General features: G+C 39.0%; 1 protein-coding gene across 1 annotated transcript; it reads right to left on the bottom strand.

Annotated features, from left to right (window-relative positions):
- Window positions 1-540: 540 nt before the first annotated feature.
- Window positions 541-21,754, bottom strand: iqch (IQ motif containing H). The gene is made up of 17 exons (XM_029522462.1): window positions 21,704-21,754; window positions 21,284-21,406; window positions 21,095-21,192; window positions 17,817-17,871; window positions 17,178-17,723; window positions 15,573-15,639; window positions 14,575-14,658; window positions 14,306-14,481; window positions 13,129-13,401; window positions 12,775-12,963; window positions 8,123-8,243; window positions 7,617-7,903; window positions 4,353-4,511; window positions 3,079-3,201; window positions 2,905-2,966; window positions 851-959; window positions 541-621 (listed from the first exon to the last, which is right to left on the bottom strand). Exons 1-17 carry the CDS (start codon window positions 21,752-21,754, stop codon window positions 541-543), a joined length of 2,604 nt encoding a protein of 867 aa, XP_029378322.1.
- Window positions 21,755-21,940: the final 186 nt, after the last annotated feature.

The raw sequence follows: 21,940 nt of genomic DNA, 5'->3' as shown, positions 1-21,940 counted from the left end.
GCAATGAGATCATTACTCATCACAATGAGTCTAGTTAGCATGGATTGTATTTTAGAAAGCATTTTACTGTAATTTTTCACTTCAAGGAAAGTTGGTAATGAGAAATAAGGACATAAATTTAGCCAACATCCAAAAAATGTCTTTTGAAATTAGTTACAGCCAGTTTGAATCACATTCCCAACTGCGTTTGTCTACTATCAATGCAATGTTTATCACGGCACAGAGTCGAGATACTGTGCTGTGCAAAAATAAACTGCTCTTTATCGTATTTGTTTTCCAATATTAAAAGGCAATATATTCAAACTGTTGAAATGCATCACATGTTGTTTATAAGAAGCTTTATAAGAAATATTTCTAAAAATTCACGAGAGATTCTGGGAATATTTTTCAGGTATTTATTTGGCAATTTGTGTTTGTTTAACAGTGATTCGTCTACAGGCTTGACACATTCGGACTGAATGACACTATGACAAGAAGCTACCAAAGACATGACGACTTTACTTGACCAGAGTAAGATCACCTTATCAGTGAAGCATCTATCTAAGCAGGTTTATCTGTCATTGCTTGCAGCTTGTTCTGCACGGTCATCTGCAATACATCCTCTATGTCCTTGATCAGCTCCTACAAGAGAAACAACATGTGATTTTGAATCACTACTTCACAATCTAATACTGCTGCTCATTATTATTCCACAGTAATGTTTTATTTGAAAATATATTTTCGTTATCTTTCTTTAAATGGACTGCTTACACTCGCTTTAGCAAAGACATTACCACTGACAGCATCCTCACTAAACATGCTGGTCTCATGATATAGATGAGGAGAAATCATTAAGTCATTAACACGGTACCTTGAAATTGGTTTCCCCTTGGATTTTAGAGGATGATATTTCCTGATGAATGACTGACAGATTCTGAGCAAAGGTCACTAGAGCTCCCTGGAGATCCTCAGAGACTGTTCTATTAACGACACACCAAACAAACGAGTTTACTAATGATCCCCATGTTGCCAGCTAAGAAACAATCACCTTGTTCATCTGATGGTGGTGGTTAAACGAAACTTTCGGCAGAAAACATCTTCAGTCTTTAGGGGGATGAGCACAGCTTGATTTAACTGTTAAAGCACTTTGTAGGCTAAAGGATTTGTGTGATAAATATGCTAAATAACCCTCTGCTTAACAACTTGCAGAGTTTGTGACAACATTTACAAAACCAGAGGTGGCATCTTAATCCTCCTAAAGAATTGTCTTGACTCTCAGCTCAGAGAAGGCTTTCAACAACCTCATCCTCTGCTATTTTCTCATGTGCCTGTTTATTTGAACAGAAAGAACTACAATGTTTAGCAGATATTTTTCCCCTCGGAATCAAACCCTAAATGTCATTAAATATACAGCTCTGGAAATATTAAGAGACCACTACAAATTTTTCTGAAATCAGCATGACAGTCATTCCATTCCAGTATCTGTTGAAAGACAAGCACACCTGTTTCTACCTAATAAGTTGCTGATGAAGTGATCACCTGAGCCAAATCTTATGTAACAAGGAAATGTACAAAAATCATTGCTGCGGTCATCACTGTCCTCTTGCAATAGGATGTCAAAAACACGGCCAGTAGTACATCAAAAGTTATTGGAACAAAAAATTATTGACCATGCCAAAAGAAATTAAATGAAAAGTTTTGTGTGAGGAAAAGAAGTGTTCAATTCTGGCTTTATTGACAGAGGGACACAGTGAGCGTCAGGTTGCTTCCAGCCTTAAAATCTCTAAGATGGCAGTTCATAAGAACGAGGTCAAAAATCAGACATTGGGAACAACAAAGCTGCAGTCTGGCAGAGGCCAAAAACGACTCTCCGCTGACCAGGATGACTACCATCTCATTAGAGGAACTGTAGGATGACATCAAGTGACCTACAAAATGAATGGCAAATGGCAGGGGTGAAGTGCACAGCAAGAATGGATCGAAACAGTCTCCTTGACGAAGGGTTCAAGTTGTGTAGGCTGGAAAAAAGCCCTTCACCAATGAGAAGCAAAGAAGAGCGAGCCTGAAGTTTGCAAAAGACCATAAGGACTGGAGTAAAATCATCTTTTCTGATGAGTCTAATTTCCTGGTCATCTAATGGTTAGACAGAGACCTGTAGAGGCCTCCAGGCCACAATGTCTCGCACCCACTGTGAAATTTGGTGTCGGATCGGTGGTCATCTGGGGATGCTTCAGCCAAGTCTGGCAGATTCGTCTTTGCGAAGGACACATGAATCAAGCCGCGTACAAGGTTATCCCGGAAGAAAACTTGCTGCCTTCTGCTCTGACAATGTTCCCCAACTCTGAGGATTGGTTTTTCCAGCAGAACAATGCTCCGTGCCACACAGCTAGGTTGATCAAGGTGTGGATGAAGGCTCACCAGATCAAGACCTCTCCAGACCTGAACCACATTGAAAACCTCTGGAATGAGATGCTTGAATGCTTGCAGCTGCTTGAATACTCGCACTAGGAATGGCATAAAGTCACCCAACAGCAATGTGAAAGACTGGTGGAGAGCATGCCAAGCTGTGATTGCAAATCAGGGTTATTCCCAAATATTGATATATTGAACACTTCCTAAATTAAAACATTGATTAATATGAACGTGTGCTGTTTTATTTATTTTTTTTAATTATTTGAGGTCTGAAAACACTGGACCTTTTTTGAAATTCAGACAGTTTTTAATTTTCAAATTAATGCTCTAAATGACAGTATTTATATTTGGAATTTGAATGTTGTCAGTAGTTTATAGAATGTTGATTTTAATCAAACATATACCTATAAATAGGAGAATCAGAGAACCCGATAATTTTGCAGTGGTCTCTTGTTTTTTTCCAGAGCTGTGTTTATGTGTGTGTATGAATTTGATGCAAGAACAAATACTTACATCATTCCAATGTTGCATCGTTCACTGTTGTCGTAAAGAGCAAAGGCAGTGCCTTGTTTCCTCTGCAAAGTGCAAAGAGCCACAATCACAGTTTAAAGAAGAGACCCCATAAATCCATCGTACTGTTGCAAAAAATTACAAGAACTTGAACACGCTAATCATAATGGTTTTTACCTTCATGTTAAATTTAATGCCATGAGTCTTGCACATCTTAAAGAACACATGATGGTATAACATGGAGAGGTTAGAGTGAAACAAATGGCTCCCGATCACTGCATAACGATTAACCAGAGGAGGCTGTAAAAAGGTCAGAGTGGAGGAAAGAGACACTGAATATACATATGACACAACAGGTCACTGCTGAGTTTGGGTGGTGTGTGTGATCAGTGATCATGAGGGCTATAGTAAACTGGTGGGCCTTACTTTATTAACTGCTGGGAGGAAGGGAGGAAGGAAGGAACAGTTAATGTTTAAAACACGCAAAACACAAGGTGAGCTCAACTGGAGAAACATATATATGTATAAACAGTTTATGGACTGCAAGTGTTTGCATTCAATTTTAGACAAAAACAATACAGAATGCAAATTGGTTTTCTCAACACATATCACCACAGTAGAACATGTGAGTGTCACAAGTAACACTGGAGGTGTTGATTACTTAAACGAGGCAAGGCTCAAGAGGATAAAAATGCCAGGTTCTCTGGCAGCTTTGGGAGACAAAAAGCATAGACCTAAGCCCCTGTGAGCTCAGGAGATAGCCCATAACTTGCTGTGACGGCTGAGTGTTTGCAGTTGTCAAACACAGGACCCTCACACAACAATAAAAGTGTCCAACAGGGATTTAATTGTGTTTGTAATATGCAGCCCCCTAATGACGGCCACTGCTAAAGCCATTAACCACTGCAGTGGCCCAACTGCTGTAGTGAAACACCAGGCCACCAACTAAATGAATGTTTGATAAAATAATACAAGTCGCAGATTAACAAGCGTAAACTCAGGCATACTGCTAATAAAAGAAGGCTATTGTTAAAGGCCTGGCACCAGGTTGATGAGGTGTTCAAGCATGCATACACATGCATAATGAAAATGGTATGAATTATTAATGTGTTGATTATTTAGGCTCATCTATCAAAATGATAATGAATTCAGCACCTAAACACCAATTGAGCTCAGTGCATAATTACAGTATTTAGTTGTATTTAACAAAAATGAGGAGCAAAACTTGATCTCGCGCCAAGATCACTGTGGTGTAAAAAATAATATTCTCTATAGTGTCAGCTTAGTTTTGTGCATTCTTTCCTCTTGACGACAAAAATTAGCAATATAATTTGGCTAGAGACAAAAACTAAAAATCTACTTATTGAATATTTTTTTCTTAAATATCTTTTTATCTCGAAGGAAAAAAGTGCATGATCAAAACTGTCATTATGAGAAATACAAGACAGTACTTTGGCTGTAGACTGTTGCTCATCGCATTTCTCTCGTCTTGGCATTGGGACTTCTAAAGAGCCTGCGCGGCAATTCAGCATTCCTCCAGTAATCATCAGCAGCATCTGGGTCATGGCTAGATGGCCACTGTATGTGAGGTCCAGATCAATAGCCCACACCTGTAAACAAGACATTATGAACTCCATGTCACAGTAGAGAAAAATAGACACTATAAACTTAATAATTCCAATTTAATCACAAAATGGAAAATCAATGTATTTCACCCACCAATCCTTATAAAGAGAGGGGTCAGTACCTTTTAATCCTAACAATGCTATCCTATAGCTATATGTTGTGAGGCAGAGGAAAGGAAAACACAGTTAATGGTCTTCGCTCGACAGATTTAGGTAATTCAGTTGTGGAGTGGCATGTGCACAAAGTAGATCCTTCCCCAGTATTTGAATTCAGTCAGCCCTGGGCTAGTTTGTTTAGGTCAGGTCTGATGTGTAGAGAAGTTCTGATATGTATGGTAAATGGCGTCATTATAAGTATATTAAGGGGTCAGATATGGTCATAGCCCTCTGCTTAAACAGGGCTAATTTTCCCAATAATAACCTAATAGCTCTGCCCTCTCTTCAAAAGTGGCAAATAAATCACTAGTGAAGGAGTTGTTAATAACTAAGTGGCAGTCGGCTGCCTCCTTTTGCTGTTCCTATTTGTCAAAGTAAACGTTCCTGCCACTGAATGCAAATCGCAGTCTGTCTGAACTCCGCAGTCTCTGTAACCTGAGCACTTTATCTCCACTAACACACGGAGATCTGACTGTAAACAGTAATTGTCTTTTATATCATATCAAATGAAAATATATGGAGAAATACGGGTAATAGTTTCAGTTGAAAAAACTGGTCTGTTATTTATTGATTAATCTGACAGTAATTTTTTGGATCAGATTTTTCTTTTCCAATTAAAAGTCGGAAAACAGAGAATATCCATGATCACGTTATCCAAAGTGATGATATTCATCTCTCAATGATAAAGTACACAAAAATGGCATGTTAAATATTCAAATTATTAATTAGACATCATCAACGCTAAGGTTTGTTTTTTTATTTTATTAATTTATCTATACCTCATAACATAAATTCAAAACATATTGAATTATAGCCGTATGTTATATATGTATTTGTATGAAATGGTAATCTGGACCTAATTTATAAATTAAAGAAGCAAATGAAGTCATTTCAACATTTTAAGTAAAAATCTGAATTGCACTGAAGTTACTGTATAAAAGTCTATTCCTTTTATGTAATCACATAATTAACTAATACACATCAAGACAATCGAAAACACTTGCAATCAGTGTGCATTCACGTTGAGCAACAGTTCTCAGTCTATGCTCAGTCACCTCTACTGTCTCTGGACCTCCTGTACAAGAGTTAACACTGAATAGATGCAAGTCTCTATGCATCAGATACCTGGGTCTGAGTGATGGACGCACTCCTTGGAGCCATTCACTAGACTCACTAAAAATCATACTCCAATGTCCTATTGTCGCTCTTAACAAAGCAGTGGGAAATGTAAGCCTGGATTGCACCTGTTTTCTATTGCCTTGAATTTTCATTAAAAACCCTGATGCTGCAGCTGGGGCCCCACCATTCCACAATGTGAGGAAAGACTGCAAGGGCAAACATATGTGACCCACTTCTTCCCATCAAATAAAGTAGGCAGCTTTTAGCAACAGGTTTGAATCTAAATTGATGTTTAAATCCAGACAGGTTTGCCCATGTGGCTCTCTTCTGTCTGAGCTGTGTGTGTGGGGAGATGGTTAAGAATCTGTCTCTAATGTTCCTGCCTCCATTGAAGCACATGCAGTTTATAGTCGATTCTTAACTATGCTGTCAGTGAATCACATTTAATTTCAGGTCAACATTGAAACTGAAAATTAATTTAAAGACTGTCATTATATCATTCTAAACAGTCAAGGAAAAGGGGAGCTTCTGCCCCTATTATAGATATGAAATAGAACATTTTCCGATTTGAGTGTCACAGGTTTGTCCCTGGAAGGACAATTTAGGTGTGACTATATGAAATCCTCAAATGTAGAAAATACATTTTTAGACAAGAAATTAGCATAATGGGGTGAAGTGTGTAGTGCAAATGAGAAATGGGGACGCATTTAAAATGCTGAAAGAAACAGAAATACCGATGTGTTAAATAAAAATATGAGTTAATTACCAAATATAAGTTTTAAGAGAAATAAATAACATTGTCCAAGCACTGCTTTGCTCTCACTGGTAATACCTAATCCATAAGATACTACCCTCTAGTGGCAAGTGTGCCTTTAACTACTGCATACCTCCAGTTTTGTTTTGTTTTGTTTTTTTTTTATTGGGAATCCATCACTAATACAAACATGAATTAAGCTTCCGCAGCGAAGAGGAGAAAAGCAAATAAAGATTTATTGAGATAGCCTGATTAAAATAAATAGTATAATTTTATAAGATTTATATTCTTTTTATGAAAGAAAAAAACATCTGAACATTTTGTGTCATTTTTCGTACCCTGTACAAAACTGTAAAGTACCAACAGTGCTTTCTCCACTGTTTAACAGGATTAGTATTTTATACACTATATTGTAAACAAAACATTTCATTTTACAGCTCTGGATCAATAACCAGTCAATGTAGCCACATGTTAAGAGTAGAGCTTGAACCATCATAAAGCGGCCCACTTCCAATATCATAAATCAAGGATTCAACAAAAAGTAAGCCTGACAAATCAGATATGGCTTCAAAGGATTCTTTTTGCAATAACAAAACAAAAAAAAAGAAAAAAAAAGAAACATTTTCAACAGACCAAGGCAGGTAACCAGGCAGGGGTTAAACACTCACAAGGCATCCCTGTGAAGCTGCCAAATCACTTTAGAATGACCTATTGTGTGAAAGATAGGTGCCTCTGAATTTCTCGGCATAGTAAGGTTAAAGGGCAAGCCTTAAATGGTAGAATCAGTGTATCGACACAATAAGACCTGACAGTTTATTAGATGGCCTTGTCACACATTTGGTCCCTGTGCCCACAGTTTGCTTTCCCTGTTTTCCAGATCCCTGGGGAGCAGTATGGGAGGCACCTATCTGTTCATATGGATCCCTGATCCAACCTAAAAACTGATCTCTTTCATCCAAGGTGAAATACAGAGCTCTGACACTGTGTGTTTGCAACAGCCCAAGCCATATCCATCAGTGCAGCATAAGCTAAGGTCTAGTCTTTCCCTGGCTGTGTCTCACCTTCTGCTCCATGGTGCTGTGGTTGAAAAAGGTGACCAAGTCCACAGAGACATAACCTACGATGAGGCGTTGCAGACAGGCTTGGCCCACTTGCATGCAGACGGAGTACAAAGTCTCTGGGTGTACAGAGGTCTGAGGAACAGTGGAGCCTACAGATTCCAGCTGACAGGAGCCATGAAGCTGGTCTCCACAGGACAGCATGGTCACCTCACCCCCAGGCTCAAGCAGCAGATCCACTGTCAGACAGGTGACACTGTCTGAAGGGGGGTAGGCCTCCACCACACCGCCTGGACGCAATGAAAACAGAAGGCAAAATGTTACCCCTTATTCAGCGATTCCAGCTGCCTCAAAAGTCTTCGTTTGAACAGCTGACTGAAATAAAATAACAATTGTTTGCCAGTTCATAGAGGCGACATCTGGAAGCAAGAGGGGATTGACTGTTAGCATATTCAAACCATTATATTAGCAGGTGAGTAGCACACAGTGCCTGACAATGGGTATCTGACCTTGCCTGAGGAAGGTCTTCAGGAAGCAGGCCCAGTTGGGATAGCAGTAGGCTTTAGCAGGTCGGGCGTAACAGGCCAGCCACTCTGGGATTTCATCTAAATACCTGAGCAGCACGGGCTCCTGCAGAAAGTAAGTTAAGTTACATGGAAAACTACTGAAAATAAATTGGCGACAGATTTCAGGACATACGTTTGTTCATTCAAACAAGTCAATGACAAATTCTTGCTAATTTATTTCATCCCATTATCAAAGCTTTCTAGGTTTTGACTATATTATTGGAAGTCCCCTTGTGTCCTACAGATGACTCCAGTGACAGCTTGTTATCCTTGAGACCTTTGGTGGCTGCTTCAATTCCTATGCAAGTGTTTGATGGATGCTGCAGTAGGGTCTATCTGTGAGTGACAGCCTATTATCAGAAGGCCTCAGGAGTCTAATGGCTTTAGCTTACAGCCACAGAGACAGCACCTGCCCTCAATAACAACTCTCTCCACTGGGCAGCTGATGAATACATAAGCTAACCCCATCTATCTGGGGATCAATCAGGGCTTGACTGGGATCGATACCGCTCTTGTTTCTGTAACTAGGAAATGCCATAATGGTTTCGCCAGTTAATTACGCTGTTAATTTCAAACTTTTGTTTTAGGTGTCTTTTAAACAGTTCAGCAACTCGAGTAGACCTTTTTTTCTGGCACCACTTTTAGGTTTAGGTTTATTGACAACTTTTGTCAGGAATACAATGATACAATTATTGACGCTGACAAAGTGTTGATGTAGTTACAAGCTTCAGTTGTCATTGTATCACTAATAACTGAATGCATATGTTAACTGTATGGGCCAAGTGCTGTGGTCTATTTTAAATACAGGGTTCACAATGTAATAGTGTCTTTATGACTACTAGAGAGGAGTTCCATTTGGACATAAACAATAAAATACGTGACAACTGTCTGAAAGTTGACTAAATTCTGAATGGAAATAATATCTCTTCTTCCATTGTTCTATCCAGAGCGTTACTTTGTTTGAGTATATGCTGTCTGGCTTCATTGGAGACAGGACTGGAGATTATGCTGTTGATATTCCAGTCATGTAACAGCCATCATCATATTCAAGTACTGAAAGAGGCGAGGTCAAATGCTCACAGTGATTCCCCCTATACAAGCCATAAAGCACACAATGGTGCGGCAAAAAGTGTAAGGGAACGGTTGTCATTTTCAACGGCAGAGCAAACTCACCCCAGGACTTTGCCTATGCAGTTCACAGAAACAGCAGGACAGGGGGAAAAGAAAGAGCGGTATTTTGCAATAAATTACTTGGACTTAAACTGCGTACAGTACCCTGTGATAGGATTCAAGCTTTACTGTGCGTCCATATAAAGCCAAGCAATCTGGCCATAAATAAAATAGATGTTACCCTGCCTCTGTGATTGCCATTTCATCTCTCCTTTACATAGTGAAACAAGTGAAAAAATTACAGTAAATCTTGGGAACGGAGACACGATCTGATTAGTCTTCAGTTTTATATGAAATTCCTTTTCTGTGACACTGACCCAGCAAAGGTTCAACCCCACTCTACAGCAGTTCATGACTAATTACATATGTACCATTAAATAAAAAATGATGTCACATGCCTGTCTTCCTCAGCTGAATGTAACATCTTAAAATAAAGGCAGCAACATTGCTTCACTTTAAACTGCACAAAAAGGATTTCTGAACTGAAAGGAACCACTTAACTAAATGTTGGTGAAAGGAGTAGATCAAAAATATAAAACTTATTAAGCTGAATACAGTTGAACTGTTTTAAGATGGAAAATTATATATCTAAACCCCTCCATGCATGTACAGACTGCACAATATTTATACAGAGAACATCTGTATAAAATGTCCCTCTACCTCTTTGGTGGTATTGATTATCAAATGACCCATTTCGTTGACAAACCTAACCTAAATAAGGTGTTGCTCAAGATTTGTCTGTACACAGCATGACAAAAAGAAATTCTCCATCTGTTGACGCTATTAGGTGTAATTTTTACCCTCTTGTGCCTAATGATCCATATGCAAGCTGTGTGAGTGCTTAAGTGTGTGTATGGCCCCCTTCAGGCATTGCATGGGTGCAGATCTACATGTCTTTAACCTCTCTCTGTGTAAATGCTAAAAGAGGCCTGGGGGCTTTCTGTAGGCTGAAACATTGTGCTGGAGGCTGTGGGCCTCACAATATTTAGAGAAGCACACAATTTCTAACAACTCTTTAGAAGATCCCACAGTGTGGATTTCATCCTTCCTCCTCCTTCTTGCATCCTTTTAGTCTTTCCTTTGCATAGCCTGGAGGGATCTGATTGTTGGTATTATTCTGAAAGACCACATGGTATTTTTGTGAGTCAGGCTTCTTCATGCTGAGTCCTTCAGAAAAGCAATATTAAAATAATAATGGTAATAAAAATAAACAGTGAGGATAAAGGTTGTGAGATATCTCAAAGTACTGTGAAGCATATCTGAATAATATACACTTTAATCATCACTTATTTCTTATTTTTTGGTAAACAATAATCTTGGTAGAAAAACAGTTAAATTATGAATTAATATTTAAAATGCTTGATAATTTGTACTTCGTTAATAATTAATTAAATTGCTACTATCTCCATAAACATAGCCTTGCACATCTATTAACCGAATGCTTAAATGCGTGCAGATATTGAGCATTGTGGATATCTATCCTATTCACTAGCTGTCATGGCTACTGCAATTAGGTCTACTTTTTTTTTTGACAAATTCCCACATTAATGAGGGTTATAGCTCAAAATATACTGCCACATTTAAACATCCATCTACAGTTTCTGCTGTGAGGAGATGACAGCGAAGAGATACTCCGATATAAAATATTCATATGTTTGGATCTAATCACCAACATTGCTTTGTAATCTTTCAGAATATAAAGCTAAATTGATACCTTCAATATAACTAGTACAACAGCAGAAGAACAATGCAATACATTTGAGGGGTTAACACATTTTAGGGTAAAACAATGTCATAACAAAAAAAAAAAAATCACGCAATGAGAAGCACAGGATGTGGGCTTTGCTTTGATTAAAAGAGCAAGGTGTAGAATAAAGGCCAGTTAAAGTGTTGTGTCCATATGGCCCAGAAGCCCTGAGGCTGTCAGCCTACACTGGGGGCCTCGGCACTCTTCCCTCTCCGTGGGACCCCAGCTGGTGAAACAAACCCCATTTACTTTCCTGTGCTGCCTCAGCCACCATTATGGACCTTGGCTGTGGCTCAGCCACTCTCTGCCATAATTAACAGCACCGATGCCACAACAATTACAGCCCTGCATTGCACATACACTATGAATCAAAGAACAGGCTAATAGGAACAAAACAGAGTGAGCCATAAGAAGCTTGAGATGACTGTTGGTCTTTCAAATGGAATAAAAAGTAAAATCGTTGTGCTCCAAGCCCACAATCATTAGCCTGTAATTAGTCTAAACAAAGCTCAGAGTTAAATGGCAAAATACGGTAATTAACACATGACAGAAAATCAAAGGCTACAATGTAAGCATATGAGAAATAAGAGCCAGGGGCTCGGAAGCTGTGTTCAGATTGCATCTGTACTAAATGAATGGTTTACCCACAATTAAGTATGTTATATTTGTTCTGAATGGGACTATGAATAAATCAGAATTTATTTTTTGAGGAAAAAGCAAATGTTGATATTTTATAGGATGATTACAATATCTAATTTTTAACTATACACACAGCATTTGGACACAAAATGGCCTGAACTTATCCAGAGAGTGTTTTGACAGACAACGACAGACCAATGCTGCATAGAACAATAGTTCAAAACAATCAACATCAATACTAGATATAATTAGGGTTTAATTTCCACTTCAACATACTGTCACTACTTTTGTAATATAATTAAACTCAGATGTAAATCTGCACAATTGGTTTACATAAATATATACACAGAAGACCAGAATGTCTGCACTGTGATTTAATTTTAATTGTAAACTGAATTAGGATATGTATACCACTGGATAGGCTTTTGCTAGCGCCAACACACCGACACTTGATGATCACATATGATGTGTGTATTCCAGAGAATGGATAATGGCTGTGTGTACAGACAAATAATTTATGTATTGATTTCATGTTCTTTGGCTCTGGGGACAGTGTTCAAACTTGTAACTGTTAGGCTGAGACATCCTACTGAATGCTAAATAATGGCATCTGTCTGACCCCCCTGTGAACTATGTTTTTGTTCATTCAAGGACAGAAGCAAATCTCTTGGCGGTCTTAATATCAACCAGTTACACAAATACTATCTGTCAGGTATCTAGTTGCTTTCATGTTGAGCATGTTTAGGCTTCAAATGGCAGATTTCTCATTGGTGTGAGAGTAATAATAACACTAATAATCTTTATTCGTATGGCTTCTCTGAAACCAGGGAGCCATAAAGACATAATAGTAAAAACCATCAATTTAGGAAGAAGCAATAAGGGAAATGAATAAAATAAATAAATAAAAAGGCAACCTATTTTTTTAAGCTAATTCAAAAGGGTAACAAATTAAAATAAGTGTATTAAATGCACTTTCAGAAGAGGTCCTAGAGTTTATGACACAGAGGGAATGACATCATCTCCAAAGTCAAATCCTTACCTGAATCCATTTTGTGCTAAATAGCTCAGGACCATAACGATGGTATTCCTGCAGGGCCCACTTATAGCAACTAAGATGGCATACATCACAGTATGCTGTACCACGACCACTGTACTCAGAGTCTATCTTGAAGAGCCAGCGCTGCACTTCAAAATTTTGAGTCATAAGCTCAGCCAGGATTTCATGGAGCTAAACCAAAAGAGAGACATATGAATGACAAACTAAATCACATGATTATTTACAAGTAAAAATTAAGGTGGAAGTAAAAACATGCTCTTCCAGGTTATAAGTTAGCGATGACAAACCTCAAGCAGTAATGGAGTCAGTGTATGGATTTGTGCTTTTGATTCCAACCTGGTTTAGTGAATTGATGTCTCCTTGACCAGGGGGAACATCAATTTCTGCGCCAGTGAAGATCCTCCGTCCTCCAGACTTTGTGCTGTAGATCTGTGCAGTAGTGGGTTCAGGTCCCAAGATTGGCACTCCCAGCTCATCAGCCACTGCCAGGTCATCCACATGAGCCACTCCACCCACAATATAGGCTGTCTTCCCACATATCAGGTTCCTGATGCGCTTCAGGGTGCGTGGACTGTACTTTAGGAGGGTAGATAGGCACATGTTATAGTTCTGAAAAAGAAAAGGAGAGAACGATTACTGCTGGAGCTGAGAGTTCTCAATGTTTCGTCCAAGGATTGTCTCTTGACCTGACATCACTGTGTACGCACAACAGATCTATTATTGTAATAGCCAGCAGGGTTTTGACCTCTCCTGTATTCCAGCAGGTTGAATTGATAAAAGCTGCCTGTGGGAGGCCTCCCCTATCCTTCACATCTTTAATGTGTGCTAGCAATGAGCTCCTTGGGAATACAACTAATTACTTCACATCTGTATTTATTTGATCCACATGGAATTATCCCTTCTGTCACTGGCAGAATGCGCTGCCAGCCGTGGGTAGCAGTGATTCATCTCAGCAACACGTCTGGCACAGTTTAACAACAAAACAGCAGGAAAATCAATAGAAAGAGATGAAGAAGACCATGCCATGTTCCACATTCAATCTAGAGCAAACAGATGTAAAAAGATGAAAAGAATGGCTGGACGTAAAAAGAACAACAACACGTTGATAAAATTGTATTGAGAAAATCAAAACAGTGTAGAATTCAGAAAAATGCAGTTCTTACATGGACTGGGTGGTTAATTAAACCAACTAATATGGATTATTTACTAAGCACCAGCTAGAGACCACGCAATAAATGTATCTTAATTTACTATAATGTAATCCACCATTTGTGTGTTTACTTTGAATATAACACAGATGTTTAATTTCAAAAGTGGTACAAGGGAATGAAAAATATTAAGTGTAGCTCTCACAAGATAAGTGAATAGTAACAACCTCCTCTAGTACCCTCTAGAGGAGAATCCGCAAACTACAGCTATATAGTGCAAAATAACAAATTTCTTGAAAAGAAATGTCCTGCAAAAACTCTTTTAGCCATTATTTTTGTCAAAATGTGACTTTCATTGACCTTACCGAGAAATAATCTACGGCCTCTGGTATGAGGATGACAAAACGTCTGACACAGGATGACACCTCAGTAGTGCAGGTATCAGCCTCGTCCATAGTAGACTTCAGGAGGCTGGTGTAATAGTGCAAGATGTCCTCTCCGAGATGGTGGGGACATACGTAAATCACATCCACATTTTCATCTAAAAAATTCACAAAATGAACTTCACAAATGACATATTTATATTGAAGCATACAGAGAATGTGGTGAGGATGGTGGCTGAGAAAAGTCCTACCTCTAATCTCACACAGCCTGTTTATTTGAATGTTCTGTAGGACGTCAAATCCCCTCAAGTTCACTCGGTGGCTCTGAGAGTATCCTGTCAGAAGAAGGTCACAAACACTTGCCCGAGACATTCAAAGAGAGACTCACATTTTCTCTAATTGGCTTGATTCAAACTCTGTAATTCCCTACATGTGCCCTCAGATGTGCATGTTAGTAGGTTTGGGGGTGGGGTAGTTAAGTCTAATCACACAGTCTTGCAACCCGATGATTAATTTAGTTTAATAACTAGCAGGTGCAGTCTCTGTTCTGAGCTGGGAGTCCTGTTGCACCATGTCCAGCCACTGCTGAGCCACATCCAGTGATACCTCCAGGATTTTACTTTATGTCTGTCTGGATTTCTGCCTGAGAGAGAATCCTCAACTGAATCAAGGTAATTAAATGATTGGATTCATGCTAATTAACAACAATGGGGTTCAACTTTCTAATTATCCTTGCTCACACAGCACTCTCTGTAGCCACCCCAAGTGCAAATAAAGCATTCCATCTGCTAGTAATTAGGCTTAATAATTTTAGACAATCGCTCAATGATTTACAATGCACATGCCTGATTACAGTCTAAATGTGAATGCCGTGGTGAAATTAGAGCAAGAACAAATCATAGCTTGCACTGTATGTCCTGTGAAAAAATATTGAGGCTTCTTCCGATTTTGTGTGTATGTGTTTTTGTTTTGCCAAGCAATAAAACAAGACCTTTGTGCCTCTTGCAAATATTCTGCATAATGGCTTTTCATTTGCTTAATCTGCAAATTAAATGGCGATTGGGACTAAATTGTTCAGTTCCCTGGCATGGGGACTGTCATCATCCTATGAGTGCTTTCCTGCAGAGAGTCATTTGAACGAGACAAAGTGCCTCCACCAGGGCCACAGACTGGGGCAGAAGAGTGGTGAGACACGGGATGACTGCAGCTATATCAGATGTGTGTGTGTGCAGCAGGCAGAGAAAGCTACCTAATGAAGGGATGTGGATAATGGTCCTCTTGGAGGACTGGATATGTTTCCAGTTGGTTGCCAGATGCTAGGGATGGAGAAAAGGAGTGATCAGAGAGGGAACTGCCTGAGCATGTGCACACTCACACACACACACACACACACACACACACACACACACAAATCATCACATCACTGCATAGCTAAAACGCATCAAGCCAATCTCTCTCTGGGCTAACAGAAGCAAACCAAGCATAAAATACCACCTTAATTAAATTAAGCGTTTACTTTAGAAACATCTTCTCGCAATTAATTCAATAGGCAAGGTACATGATGCTACTGCCAGGGGAAGATTAGCAGCCTTAATTAACAGGGTATGAATGTTTATAGAGTGAGAACATACATTTAGTGCGTGTATACACACAAAGGGATGTTAAAACTAAATGAACTTGTAGACTCTAATTAATATTGTGTCAGCACTCCAAAAGATGTTCAAGCTAGATGACAGCACAGACACGACATCTACGCTGAATGGGACATTTCTCACAGAGAAAAATGTGCTGTCATGCTGCTCTCTTGAGGAGCTAAGTGGGAACGAAATTTTATTTCTTAAGCTTACAGTTGTTATGGTTTTGCTATAATAGAAAGATGTTAAAACTGTTTTGATACACAATTAGTAATAAATCAAAAAACACCGACTTAATTTTAAAGCATAAATCACATAAAAAAAATGTCAAATCTAGAATTTGCTGCAAATTCTTCCTTTGTATTACAACTATATTAGGGTGCTGTATTCACAGTTATTCAATTTGCAAAACAAGAATGTACCTTCGTCAGTTAACATTTTGAAACTGGATATCACTGCAACAATTAAAATATAAAAAATAGCTATAACATCCATGGTACAATAGTTATTATATACAATATTTAGCTACTATTATATGTACTTTCATAGGCCATAAGAAAATAACTGCATTACTGTTTTAGTCTGATCTTAGTCCGTATAACCAGTGTTTTTTTTTTTTTTACTTCTTTTTTATTATCAGTGTGCCTGCAGTTTTAATTTATCTGTCTTCTCCAGATGTCTGCTGTTCTGTTAATCTCAAACTAGAAATCAGAGCTGGAACATTTTAGCTAAATCTTTCAACAAGGATGGCATACATATTGACATGGCATTGCAACCCTTTTGTCCTTATTGTTGTAGTCATTTTCTCAGGATTGGAAGTAGAGATTCGTAGTGTCTTTAACAGGACTCTGATTGATTCTCAGTAAAACACTGATGTTTGTGACTGAATGGGAAACAAACTTAGAACAGACTATAATGCAGACACATAATTTAGTTTTCACCTTAAACTATATATTTTTTTAATGAGCCTTAATACATATATTAAAACTCTTCACTTTGAACAATGATTTGCAGAAGCATGAATGAGCCATATTTACATATTATGTTACTTCATTACGATTCAAATAAAATGTCAGCTGGAATCGTGCACTTATTCGGGATTCATCTAGTTTAAACTAGAGGTCGTGAATAAGTCGATGACTCTGAAATTGTGAAAAAATAGAAACAAAGGCAAGTATTTAAAGAGAGAGGGAGCAGTATGTTGTTATAAGAAACATCACCTGGGCTCTGCTGCGGCAGTTCTCCAGCTGTCTGAACCGGCGTGCCTGCAGGGCCTTCCTGACACGACGCATCTGAGTGCGCATCAACCATGAGATGGCAATGGTTCCTGCCGCCCACTTGCGCCGGCAGTGGCGCAGGTAGGCCGTCCGGGCTACATGGCGCCTCCAGCAGGACTGGATGTGGATGGCAGCTGCCTCAATGCCTCCTTCTCCCTTGAAGCGCTGACCTGGGCGTAAAACCAAACCCTGTACCTCGTCCCAGTTTTCAAGTATTGAGAGCAGGCTAATCACTGGAACACCTTTTCTCCAACCATTATCCCAAACATGGGCAAACTTCACCAGCCCTTCCCCGCTCACTTTGGCCAGAGGCACAGCATATTCCCTCAGTAGTTTTACTAGAGCCTCGAGAGCATATTCCACGCTGCTCCACCAAAAGCTGAAGCTGTGCTTAAAGTGACAGAAATCAGCTGCCATTGGGTCAATGTTTCCCTTTATGATGGTAAAGGGATATTTGCTGATGTTTGCAGGAACAGCCACTGGTAGATTCTACAGAAGACAGTGTAACTAGTGAGAGGCAAGTGAGACTTTGAAAAAAACCGATAAAGGAGTTAAAACATCATTGTTGGATTTTTTTCTTACCTGAGGCATAAAATCATCGGTGCCAATCGCCAGATTTTGGGGCTCCATGATCTTGCTGGTTGAAGATTCAGGCAGTGCCTTGCTGCATCTGAGGTCTGTTTTTTTGGAAGTGGATGCAGGTTCTGTTTCCCATTTCGGCTGCTTATGACATGCAGCCTTGAAGCCTTTTAGGCCTGGAGTCACAAAAAGACTCACCTGTCAAACCCCACTGGTTTGACAGTTGAGTCTCAAGAATCAAGACAAGGAGAGAAAAGGCAATAGAGCAAAACAGTAGCCAATCCCAGCTGGGTGAGGGCAGGGTACATTTTAGAGAGATCATCTTTGTGTGCGGGCTTGACATATAGGGACAAACAACCATTCACACCAGCATTCTCACCTATGGACAATATAGATGGGGTAAAATTAATTATCTTGTTGACTCTTTGGAGAGGCACTGACCCTTTTTAGAAGAATATGAATCCTCTCTGCAGTGAAGAAAAGCTGCCTTGGGGTGGACAGACATATGAAGCAAACTTGTATCTGGCACAGGAGAAAAAAAAGTCATTTGTCAGTGTAAATAATTCAATAATGTAAGTTACAATTAGTAATTGTAAAACCAAAAAGTAGTGGTCTGATTAAAGTGTCAAAAACAGCAAACTAGTCAGTCAGAAGAACTGGTGATGAGAAGACAAAATGTCTTACCTGTTGCTGTGTCTTCATCAGATATTGCCAAGCCATGACAAGCTTTTGGTCCACAGCCTTGAAGTCTCACAGTAGGGCCAGTGACTATTCTGTGACGCTTAACCTGAAACAAACATGTTGTCCACCAGACATAAATAAAAGCTTGGCTTAAGATTCATAAAACTAAATTACAAAATAAGAATATTTTTATCTTTCTTATTAGTTTTTTTTTTTGGAGCAATCAATCAACTTTCTAGCAGAGTAACTGAGTAAAGACCCAGTGCATGATTACAAACCATATATTATGATCAAAAAGGTTGATCAGTATAGATATAGATGATCAATACAGCATGTAAAAAAGAATTAGTTGTCCTGTAAACCAGTTCATGTTGCAATGAAAAGAAGCTAAGATTAAAGACAGATCTTAAATACGATTCTGGGAATGTTTACATTTTAATGTCAGGTAGAGTTAAAAGGTTGATTTAAGATCTACAGAATAGTTCCTTAGAGGTCCTTTATAGAACCTCACCTTTCTAATTCATGACTATATTCAAATATCTTATTACTCATGAAAAAAAAAGTTTTTGCTGTTGATCCTCCAGACTTTCCACCTAATGTCCTTTCTTTCGTTCTCTTCAGACCACTGAGCTCTCTGACAGACCACAGGTAGTAGGCAGGTGTTGGGAAAATCTCCCCTCTAAGGCACACATCTGTTTCACATCGGGTTGGGAAAAGGTGGCACCTTTCGTAAAATTGCTAAAATGCAAAAGCTCGTTTCCCTGGCACAGGTACAGAGAATAGAAGAGCTGGCCTGAGTTGGAGGAGGAGGCGGTAGGCAAAGAGCCAGTGGTTAGCAGTTGGGGAAGCTATGGCTGTCTTATTGGCATGCTGGACCAGGTATCCACTTCTGTCCTGAGACAGCTGTAAACCAGTAGCCCATAGCACAGCAATCAGGCGCCTGTTTCTTTAGAAGAATGCTGATGCGCTGCAATCTGCTGCTTTCCGCTTTCTGCAGCCAGTTCCTCCATCTCCTTTATATCAGACTGACAGTCTTGGCCTCAATTTCTTATGTCAGGTATAAATTGGAAAAAACATATTGGAAGAGAAAGTGTATAAAATATATCTGAAACTAATATCGACCTTTGCAAAGATTAAATTGTTTTCTGTGACAAGTGTTGGCTGCCATCACTAATCTGAGTGACCTTTATGTCACTGTTCGTCTCAGCATAAGACTTGAAGAAGCTTTTAATGCACGCCTGTACGATCATTCTTCACTCCAGCATAAACTGTCCATTCTGGGGATTTAGGGGAGCAGTGTCAAGGGAAGGAACAATGATATCAAATTCATCTTAGCTGCAAAAGAACCTTTTGTAATGCTTAATTAAATCTTTCCTAAGGCATGTGCTTAATGTTACAATTAATATCTGGAAACAGCACACAGAAATATATCTCTCGCTGCACAAAGTTAATAATTTGAGGAATTACAGTATTATCATTCCAGTTAAAGACTTCGTGTTTTGACCCATTGGCTCTTCTTATTGTCATGTGATACAAATTATAATACATGATAATGGGAGAAAAATTTATTTTCAACGTCAGTCCCACAGAGAGCATGGATGGCTCTAGTGTAGACAAAACAAAAGTGGCTTTTTAAAGGTGGGGTGCAGGACTTTTAAATATAAATGAATGCCTTTTACATTCAAGCCCTTGGTAAATGAGTTCAAATAATGCTGATTAAGCCTGTTAGCGTCAGGTAGATTTCACTATATTCCTCTGTACCACAATACAGACAGTCCAAAATCCATTCTGAAATCCACTCAAGTACTTTATTTAAACCAGCGGTGTTACTTAGATCACCGTTTCTTTTTTATGTTAGACTTTTGTACAAAAATTAACATATACATCTTGACAACAAAGAGACAGAAAATGATTTGCAATTTGCAATAATAAGGCTTAAACAATTATATTTCCAATGTACAAATAGAACCACATTAACCTCCATTTGCAGTCAGGTTACTCACTGTATTTGTGGTTTTCTTGTGGACATCAGGCAGTGAAATTGCACATTTTCGGGTATTTGGATGACCAGGATTACACAGCAAACACATGGCTACTTTTGACTTTTGCTGAATGACACAGATAGAGGAACAGTATCAAAACGTTAATTATCACAAGGTGTACTGTATTGACAGAGAAGTATATATTGATGCATCTGGCAGTTTATTAGGTACAACATGCTTAAACTAATGCAGCAGCCCTTCAGTGAATCCTACTTCCACAAAAGGTTCAGTTTTCACTACAGCCAAAGGTTTCTGTAGTTCCTATGTGGTTAGCTTACCTAGATACATTTTATGCTGTACTTTTCACTGTATATCAAGTAAAAAAAAAAAATAAAAGATTTTTTGATTTTTAAAATGAATGGTAATATACCTTTTCCCCAGTGGAGGCCCCGGTAAGAATCTCCCTTTTTGGACGCACATCTGGAAAACTCTCCAGAGCGGGTTTCCTGAACAAAGTCTTTCTCTCAGGCTCAAATATATCCTTCACCACCATACTGTGTGCATTTCTAAGAAGATTTCTATGAGATAAATAAAGTATGTCAGGTGTTCCTCACTTACCATTTGGGAATCTGCACAGTTCTTTTGTGGAAGTCTTCAATGCTTGGAAGAACCAACAGCCGCTCAGTCACTGTTTTCAGGTAATCCTCTGCATGCTTCTATTAAAATATTGAAACCACAGTAAAGCCTCAGCCTCAGTCCAAAGTCTAATTTTATTGTCTTCGTTGATTCTGGTTTAAACATCCTCACCCTGATGTTCCTCTCTGTCTTGCGAATGGCACTGTCCAAGGCTTCAAAGTCCAATTTCTTGTCCTTCTCCCTGGCAGCGATTTTCTCGAGATTACATTTGAGTTGTGTCAAATCATCTTGAACCTGTAATGTGCAGGTTTACGATGTCAGTGAAGTTGGCGTCAACCAACAATGGTGGCTTTTAGCTTCAAACCTGCTCTTGTGTTTTGCTAATTCAGTAACATTTATGTCCACATTCGAGAAAGCAAACGAAAATGCAGAAAAAAGGCCTTGAATGCATGAAGTCATAATTCCGCTAACAGGATCTTGGTGCATCTTAAAAGGAGCTGATGAAGACGAATAATTAGCAAGAAATATGAGCACGCGTCAAGTGTTATCGAGGGAAGTTTGAATTGTTGGCTGAGCCAAGTTGGACATTACCTTGATGAAAACTGCTCCCAACTCATCTCCGTTTTTAAACGTGCCGGACATTCTTTTTTTTCCCAGTATAGACTTTAATAAAATGTCTCAGACGTGTGTGCCGACATCATGATGTGTCGATATCACCCAACATCACTAACTTACTGTGATCCCCAGACCAGCAGCGGGACATTCGTGAAAACACTACCGTTAACATGACAACCAGAGCGCGAGTTGGGGTTTCTTTTCCCCGAAGCA

The sequence above is a fragment of the Echeneis naucrates genome, chromosome 16 (assembly GCF_900963305.1).
Source record: "Echeneis naucrates chromosome 16, fEcheNa1.1, whole genome shotgun sequence".
Taxonomy (NCBI): Eukaryota; Metazoa; Chordata; class Actinopteri; order Carangiformes; family Echeneidae; genus Echeneis; species Echeneis naucrates.
Note: the sequence above shows the minus strand (reverse complement) of the source record. Positions and strands in the feature narration are given on the sequence as shown.

Bases quoted from the DNA above. Each gene is read 5' to 3' on its own strand.
- iqch (XM_029522462.1), bottom strand. From the start codon at position 21,754: ATGTCCGGCACGTTTAAAAACGGAGATGAGTTGGGAGCAGTTTTCATC. The intron at 8,244-12,774 runs GTAAGGATTTGA...TACTTTCTGCAG, and splicing joins TTAGCACAAAATGGATTCAG to GAGCCCGTGCTGCTCAGGTA. The intron at 4,512-7,616 runs GTGAGACACAGC...TCTTGTTTACAG, and splicing joins ACAGCACCATGGAGCAGAAG to GTGTGGGCTATTGATCTGGA.